This window comes from Mangifera indica, chromosome 3 (assembly GCF_011075055.1).
Source record: "Mangifera indica cultivar Alphonso chromosome 3, CATAS_Mindica_2.1, whole genome shotgun sequence".
NCBI classification, from domain to species: Eukaryota; Viridiplantae; Streptophyta; class Magnoliopsida; order Sapindales; family Anacardiaceae; genus Mangifera; species Mangifera indica.
In genome coordinates, this window is record NC_058139.1 from 17,320,588 (window position 1) to 17,329,532 (window position 8,945).

Sequence of the window (8,945 nt, forward strand, 5' to 3'; positions counted from 1 at the left end):
AATAAGTTTGAGCAAAGTTTGGGTTGTAGTTAATATCCAAGGGCAATTTAGTCTTTGCTTGGTTAAGTTTTTACCTAATGGATATAAATCATTAGTTGGTTTATTGAACAGAAAAAGGGCATGCATTGGCTATTTTAAAAGAAAAGGAAAATGCAGAAGCCTTTTGAGTCAAATCTCTCTAGCTCTTTATATACTTTTTACTAGGGTTTCTAGGAAAAGATTCAATCCACTCTTTTCTCTTTATCCAGCAGTCTAAGTCCTTAAGTCAGTGTATATAGTTACTATGGTGCTCGGATTTAGAGAGGATTCATGTTGGTAATGCTAAATTGGTTTTCAATTCTGTAAATTGTAACATATTCTTACTGATTAGTAGATTTTACTAGAGGATTCTTCTGTCTTAGATGTAAAATTCTAATCTTTGAACACGAACCAAGTATATTGCTGTGTTGGTTTGTGTTTTGATGTTATTATATTGTTCTTGTGCGATTCTTGGGTGATAAATAATCAGGATCTTAATTAATATTCGAACCCAGTAACTATAAAACATTAACATTATATATTTTATTTTGCTTCACAGTCTACATATTTTGCTTTAACACTATTTTATTTTGCAGACATTTTACTGTAAGAAAAAAAAAAAAGTTAGCGCTATGGTAAGGGTAAAATAAATTTTATAATCTTGCATTTGTGTGAAATTATCAAGTCGAGGGGCACTCAAAACATTTTACTGTTCCAACCAAAGCAATGGCTTCTTTTAGAGCTTCCAAGAGATATTCTGGGTGATCCTCTATGAGAGAAATACCATGTTTCGTCTGCAAGGAATTTAGGACCCTTCCAACAATCTGAAAAGATAAATGATGGAAATAGAATGTAACTGATCTTACAGATTTAACTGAAAAAAGGATAAGAGAGGAGTTGAAAATTGGCACTGGGAGTTATGTAGAACGTATATTACTGACCTTTCGAGCATAGCCACCATATGCTACACCACCAATTAGACAAGGAGAGGTACCTGCTGAAATCGCTGTTATAGAAAAAATAATAAGTGAAAAGAAACATTACACTTGAATATAATATAGAAAGCTGAGTACGAAAAATTCAAAGGACAGAAAGTTACTGGCTTGGGATTTTGTTTGAAAAAGTCCCTCTTTCTTTAAGTCATCAATCGTGTGAGCATTTGTGCCACCTGCTAATTGAAGAAAACCTACAATGTGGAATAAAGAATTAAAAAATTACAAACTCCTCAAGGAAAATGTTTAACTCTGCATTTTTAGTCCATATACATACCAGGAGGCCTGTCTCTGGCAGCTGCCAAACGAACTGCAAATGCAACAGATTCCCTTGTGGCACCTCGCCCGATATCTCCACTCATTGGGCGGCCATCCAACTTTTAGTCACATATATTCAACATCTACCAATTAGCATTTTTATTTAATAGCATTTATAAATTCAAGATTTTCTGAAAAGGCATACCTGCCATAAATTAGAGCAATATAGATGAGGCTCCATAATGGAGTACATTGTGTTCATTGAAGATAAAGTTGTGTCTCCAACATTAGGTAAGCTAACCTGGTGACATTAAACTATTAGAGGTTAATTCACAATCCTGAAGAGACTCAATATGAAGTCCAATAAATTTAAAACTGCTACTTCAAAAAAGATTCAGAGGGCTTTGGCATGTGGATCATACATACTGCTACTAGTCTCAAATGTTTAACTGAATCTCCCAAACCATTCCAAAGTTCTTTGAAGAGAGTTGTTTGCCTAAAGCATTGAAAGAAAGAAAAAAAAGAGAGTGGATTGAACAGCTTTGAAAATAAAGTAATTGCATAGCAACTATGATGAAGACGGTTGTGGTACAAAGGTTGTGAACAGAAAATGAAAGGCCTATCATTTCTTCCCTAAAATAGCTAAAAGAAATTGTACCTTCCACTCGTGTGTATCTCTACAGCATCAACATCATTTCTTTTAAGAAGTTTAGCTGTGGCAGCAGCATCTCTTACATATGTAACCACTCCTACAACAATTAGGAACGAAAATGAAAAGGTGATAGAAATTGTAGGGTAACACACACTATCTCTGAGTGATAGAGTAAGCCTAGATGGAAGAATTCCAAAACAACAATATATTGGAGCAATTACTAATTTTTAGAACAAATTATGGCCAACATAAGAGGGAAAGAAGCAATCATAATAAAAGAGAAATAGACTCACTTATTTTATCATAAGGGCAAACAGGGAAGCAACGGCCACAGCCGTAACAACGTTCAGTAATCACTCCACCCTGCATTTCAACATTAATAAGAATATAGTATTAAAATGCAATCCATAATAAAGTACATGAACATATAAATGAAATCTTCAGAATAAAATTAAGTCAAAAACCTTAAATCCACCGGGGTTGCTGGTACCATGGTAAACGTCTGCTTTTAATCTTTTACCCTCTAGCAGTATTGCATCAGCTGGACAAACAATTTCGCAAGGCCTTTTGCAATCTACTGGACAGTACTCCGGATTAAATTCTGTTAAGAAGGTGCTGCGTCAGCTCCAATGGATTAAGGATAACTCATAAAATCGGTTCTGCTGTCTAAAGCTGGCAGATAAAGCAACTTGCAACTTACATTTTATATCCTAAAAGGACCTAAAAACTGAATGAAGCTGAAATGTCTTTACTATTCCTCTTGTAGATGGCACCCAATAAACAAAAGAAAAGCCAATTTACTATGTTTCTCTCACTAGTCATATGGCCTAGTTAAATTGATTAGTGAATTGCAATACACTTAACTAATAAGACTCACCCAGTTCCTGGAAAAGCTGCTTGCAGTGAAAAGAGCTAATCTTAACAACAATCTTCTTGTTTCCTATAAAATTCTATACGTAAACTTGCACAATAATGAACACAAGTACTAGCTGTAAAGTTTTTTCTAAGCACTTTCTAAGATATGGTGATGCAACAATTAATGTAGTTCAAATGTTGTACAAGAAGTGCATCCACTAAACACAATAGACAGGTGTTTTATGGTAGAAAAACTGTTATCCTCAATTCAGGGAAGATTTCTATAAATGTTGATGCCAATTCAGGTAATGCTCATGATATATAGAGAGGAGCGTTTACCAGCTTTACGAAAGTGAAGATCTTCGTCATCATTAACACTTATCATTGTCCAAGGCCTCCTTATGGGCACAATCTCCCTTGCTGCTTCAATACCTTGGTTCACCGCAGTCACTACAGATGCATCTGCGGCACAGTCAATGCAATCCACTGCAATTTATTTATTCAAATAAAACATAAATAAAAAATTTTCACATAGAAAAAGCCCCACACTAATATTTGAGCATTCCTCTGCACGTACAATTTCATAATCACTAAACAAGTTTCTTTACCTCCAGCTAAAGTGTAAACTAGAGAAAGATTCCTGATGTCAACCACATCCTTGCCGAAAGAATAAAATATTTTGTTTGATTAGCAAACTGTTCAATCATTAAAAGAGGAATTAAATTAATAATTTGAGTAAAAGCTTTGATTTTTAATACCTCAAAACTTGCACCACAAATAAGCTTAACCCAGTTGCCTTTTTGGAGAGATTCATGGGGAGGAGATGCAACTGAAGGAACCCTAATTATGTTCACAAGGTTCTTGACGTTTTGAAGACCCTTCGTGTTCCTATAGTTCACTTTCACTAAAATGAAGAGCACCAAATACATATACTTAAAAAAGCAACATAAACAAAAATCAAAATAAAAGAAAAGCATTGCATGACCCAGAAAAAGAAACAACCTTGATGTTTAGATGAAATTGTCGCATTGATGGAGAAGCTCAAAGCCATGAGAACGAACCAGGCTCAGAGATACAATCCATAAAAGATAATTACAATTGAATTTCGAGGTTGAATTTTTTTTGGCTAGTATTTTCGCGGTTAAATTAGTCAGATTAGACATCGATTTTTGTTAGTCATATGGGCCTGCATATCAGGTGAAAGGGCTCACTTATAAGGCCCAAGAATTGCCCAAGGAATCATGTTTGGTAACAATTGTGAGTACCAAAATTTTGATATTAATTCAAAACAAAGCAAAAGCAACAATTATTTTTTAGTAGTGATTCAGGGTAATTAATTAAAATCACAGAATTTCCGGTGGTGTGTTGGATTCATCAACTTTTTAGGGGGTTAAGAAATATACTAAAACTCAAATTTAAATACCAAAATACCCTCACCCTTTATCTATGACTTAAACAAACCAACATCACAATTAAGGGTGAATACAAATAAAACCAAATCAAACTCGAACACCCCTTAACTTAAGTTAAGCTCTAACAAAAAATGGTTACGCTTGAGTTTGACTAGCCAAAATTAATAGTAATTTGAGTTCGATTTGAATGAAAATGATTCAATTCAAATTTATGATTTAAATTCATGGTTTTAATTCATGGCTTAAGTTCAAGATTCATTAAAAAACGACATCATTATGACAATTATTTGATATAATTAAATCAAACGATTCGAATTTAAATCGATCAAACCATTCTCCAGTTTGAGTTTGGCTTAGTGTTGAAGTCAAGCCAATTCTCTTAGTTCAAACTCAATTCGATTTAAATTAGAGTTAAACAAGTTTGAGTTGAACCTAATTAACTTCAAGACCGAGCTCTCTTAGTTTAGGTCCAACCCTAATCACAACCAAACCTTATAAAGTTTTAGAATTTCCATTTTTACACTCAAATTCCAACATCATGATTTCAAAATCAAGACAAAGTTTGTTATATCCAAGTATTTATACCAAGTACCAACAAAAATTAAAAAATTCACTCATTTTATGATTATTTTTGTTTTGTTTTGTATTTATTTGATAAATTTGTGTACCTTGAAATGAAGAATTATAGAAAAGGGCTCAAATGATTTTTTTCCGGTAGAAAAACGTTAGCTGGTTAGCTTTCATTTTACACGTGACATTTTGCGTATTTATAGGGTTATCACTACTTTACATATATGTGGGGTTAATTGATATTTTTCAACATTCATGTTCAATATAAAAAAAAAAAAAAAAGCTACAAATTTTGTTTAACTAAGAAATTTTCAAGTAATTGCATTTTATTATATTATATTTTTTATATATATTATTTACAAAATTATGTAGTATTCATCTACGTGTTAAGTTTTGTTATTGTTTTGGTTCGATATGAAGAGAAATAGGAAAGATAAATGGTAACAAAATGAAATACGTTGCAAGTGTAGAGAAAATGGTAAAAATTCTTATGAACATGACATTCAAGAGATTAATTTGGTTAATAAGTAAATGTCTTCGTATTGATAGTAAACAAAAAGATATTCAAATAAACATGAAGCCATAAAATGTCAACAACATAAAATCTATCAAGATCGTGGATAATAAAGACATTTATTATCTTATTAGCCTTTCTCAATAATGAGAGAATGTATTCATATTTACCCTTAAATCGAGAAATGTGTCTCTTGAAATCACCAACATTGATGTTTAATAGCAGCATAATGATTTAGTAGACTAGGGAGATTTACCAAAGGTTGAGCATGAAAAGGAAAATACGCATGACAGAGATCACTTATAGGCAGTTTTATGGGCATAATTAGTGTCCATAATTACTAGGCGAAAATAATATTTAAAAAAACATAAAATAGGGTTAAGTGGTAATATATAAAAAGAAAGTTACGTCTTCTCCACTTTCTTATCACTAAAAGTACAATAGCCCAAAGGATTTTTAGAGAGAGAAAGCTCAAAAAAACAAGTAGAAGAGTGAAGATTTAAGATTAAAGATAGAAGACCCAAAAGAATCAAAATTTGAAGACTTTAGAGTTTTTTTTATCTTTTTTATTATCTTCTTTTACTTATTCAAAATGTCTTTCTCTTTAACTGTATCTTATAGTTTGAACTTTGTAGCTATGAATAACTAATTTCTTTTGCTAGGGTTTATGATGAATTCATAAATTCTCAAAGATTATATAATGATTTTTGATTTTTAATTAATGATGATGAATGTTTGATTTAGTAATTGTGATTTTAATTTCTTGATCGGTGTTAGGGCCCAATATCATGCTTGTTTGTTGATTGAAGTGTGATATTGATAACTACATACCCAATTAATTTATGTCTTTGTTAAATCTAGAGTTTTATTTAGAGATAAATATAACTCATTTATGAGTAAATTGATTGTCATAATAATTAATAGATTTTGATTAACATCATACCACAAAAGTAGGTAAGCTTTTAATCTTAACTCGTCTAATTAACTTTGAGAGAGGAATTGAGTAAAATAGGATAATCAACCATTAACAATTCATCTTATCATTAATTTTAATTAGATTCGTTATTAATTTTTGAGTAATCAATAGTAAAATCATAAACTCTATGTTTCTTTATATTGATATTTCACTTTTAATTTATTAGGTGCTCATTTTCCCTTATTAATTTCGACTTAGTTTGCACTTTAATTAATTTTAATTCAATTTTCATCCATAGCATTTCATTTCTCTACCTAACTTAAATTACAAAATGAACTAGTATTCGATAACCAATCCCTGTAGGACTAACATCATTCTATATTACTTGATTAACTTGTATACTTATGAGCTATAAGCAATAAATCATAATTAAAATTATATTTTAATTGGATGTATATGTATGGATATATGTATACATGATACCTAGTATACAATCAAAGAACCTATGTGAATAATTATTTATTATTAGTTTATTTTCTTTAGGTTGTATTTCTGAAATAGGGTCTGCGTGCCCTACATTAATCCCCCTTCTTCTTTAGTTTAGATCATTATTTTATTTTCTTAGAATCATGTAACTAAGAAACAAAGTCATGTAATTATTGAAGATTGGAGGCAAAAGGACAAGCGCAAAAACCTGAAGATGAATATTCACCTAGGTTGACCAATCAAACATCTCTTGGCTTGAGAGGTTTACTATTAATTATAGCTATGTGCTAACATGTTTATTTTTACGTTGTTGTATGTGGATGGCTATATATTGCAAATATCACCTAACATGTGACTTTAATTTGATGAGACTAATCAATTAAAACCCTCAAATCAAATATTAACTTTGAGATTAAATTGGTGTCTTCTAATATGATGCCCTGATTAAGTCTTTGTTCTTTGAAACCTTGTTTGCCAAAACGGAGGGCAAACTTTTACTAGGCAAAAAATTATAAGATGTTCATATTGGGTCCAACTTAACTAGCGTACTTTTTATTTGTCAAAGCGAAGGTGAAGTATATTAAAGGCATAAGTAGGAAATGAATTTGTCGATGCAAAAAGATATGTCGTATCCACCCTACTGACATCAAAAATCACATTTGAGGTGCATGATTTGTTAGGGCAAAACTTAGCTTGAGATCATAGGCTTCTATTGATTAATTTAAAATTTACTTATTCGATTAATTTGAACTTTTTCACCAAAACAAAGGGGAGAGCTAATGCAGTGGGATCTCGATCCATTAAAAAATTCACTAGAACTTTTTGAGTACAATAGTTAGGGGTATTGGCTTAAGAAAAATAGTGGAAACATTTTAATTATTAAATCAGTAATTAAAATGAATATTAATTAAGAATAAAATTATTAATTTTTTTTATATGTAAATTGTAGATTATATAATCACCATGTCAAATGCAATGTATCGATCAATTCTTGAAAAGGAAAATAAGTTCACTGGATACAATTTCAATGATTGGTACAGAAATCTTAAGATTTTTTTACATCAAGAGAAGAGGTTATACATTTTTGAAGGGTTGTTACCCCATGAGCCTTGTCTCAATGCCACCAAGAGGAAAAAGATACTTTTAATAAGTATCTTGATAACTCCATGGAAGTTCAATATTTTATGCTGACTTCCATGTCACCTAAGCTTCAAAACCAACATAAGGAAATGGATTCTCCATCTATACTTGCACACCTTTGAGACTTATATGGTACTCGTGCGAGGGCTGAGCAATATGAGATGTCAAATGCATTGTTTTATTGCAAACTCTTTGAGAGAAAACAAGTTGGCCTTTATGTGCTCAAAATGATTAGCTATATTGAAAGGTTGGCAAGCTTGAGTTTCACCATAAACAATTAGTTTGCCATTGACCTAATGAAATCTCTTCCTAAGTTATGCGCTAATTTGGGGAGGCGTTTTTTGAAAAAATTTATAATAGTTCAACTGTCTCCCAACTGCTCTTCAACTGTCTTTTGACAATTTCTTTTATCTCTGGATTGGATCGATCCATCATAGATAAACTCAAACTCAATAATTATATATATATAGTATTACTCAGAAAAAAAAAAGAAAGAAAAAAAAAGTATGAAGTAATAAGGGTCAAAATGTAATTTACATATACTATTACGGATGTATGTGATATTAATTATATTATATTTTATATAAAGTAGTAAAAATATTTTTTATCTATTAAAACTAATATCCAATTTTTAACGAGTCGGTGAAAAATAAACTTTTTAAGTTTAAACACATCAAGTTTAAGTGGAAAATATTCATTAAACCGTCCTATGAATCCTTAACACGGGGTGGCCATCGTGGGATTGCCTCTCGCCAATATTGTTTGCACCTTGTGGTTGATAAGCCATCGTGAATCAACACAAAGCAGCCAATTCAAGGCAGCCGCATAGAACAAAAAATCTACGTTAGATTGAAACTGTTGAGCCACCTCAAGAGTCATCGACGTGGCCAATTTCGGTCCAGACAATTTTAATAAAAATACTAAAATACCGCCAATCAGAAAAAGGTTTCGGTGCACTGAAATTACTTTACTCGATTTATTGTGGCATTATAGTTCAAATTGTTAATAGAGCAGTGATATATGGTAAATAATATATATATTTTTTAAAATATAATAAAATATTATTAAATAATTTTAAATTAAAATTGTACTTGTTCAAACAATCTTCTCCCACCCACAGCCCACCTGGCAA

General features: G+C 31.4%; 1 protein-coding gene across 2 annotated transcripts; it reads right to left on the reverse strand.

The window, feature by feature from the left end:
• Nucleotides 1-516: 516 nt before the first annotated feature.
• Nucleotides 517-3,912, reverse strand: LOC123210622. 2 transcript variants are annotated; one of them, XM_044629090.1, is made up of 13 exons: nt 3,778-3,912; nt 3,534-3,679; nt 3,384-3,432; nt 3,115-3,237; nt 2,385-2,521; nt 2,214-2,283; nt 1,927-2,017; nt 1,695-1,764; nt 1,474-1,569; nt 1,288-1,387; nt 1,118-1,204; nt 960-1,024; nt 517-842 (listed from the first exon to the last, which is right to left on the reverse strand). In XM_044629090.1, the coding sequence occupies exons 1-13, from the start codon at nt 3,824-3,826 to the stop codon at nt 699-701; spliced, it is 1,227 nt and encodes a 408-aa protein (XP_044485025.1). In that variant the 5' UTR covers nt 3,827-3,912; the 3' UTR covers nt 517-698. The 2 variants fall into 2 exon arrangements, with proteins under 2 accessions (XP_044485025.1, XP_044485024.1); XM_044629089.1 differs by having other exon boundaries at nt 3,115-3,261.
• Between the last annotated feature and the right edge of the window lie 5,033 nt (nt 3,913-8,945).

Excerpts from the sequence above, each read along its gene's own strand:
- LOC123210622 (XM_044629089.1), bottom strand. The coding sequence starts at position 3,826 with ATGGCTTTGAGCTTCTCCATCAATGCGACAATTTCATCTAAACATCAA. Across the intron at positions 2,284-2,384 it reads GCAACCCCGGTGGATTTAAG|GGTGGAGTGATTACTGAACG; the intron begins GTTTTTGACTTA and ends GTTGAAATGCAG. Across the intron at positions 1,570-1,694 it reads AACATTTGAGACTAGTAGCA|GTTAGCTTACCTAATGTTGG; the intron begins GTATGTATGATC and ends TAATGTCACCAG.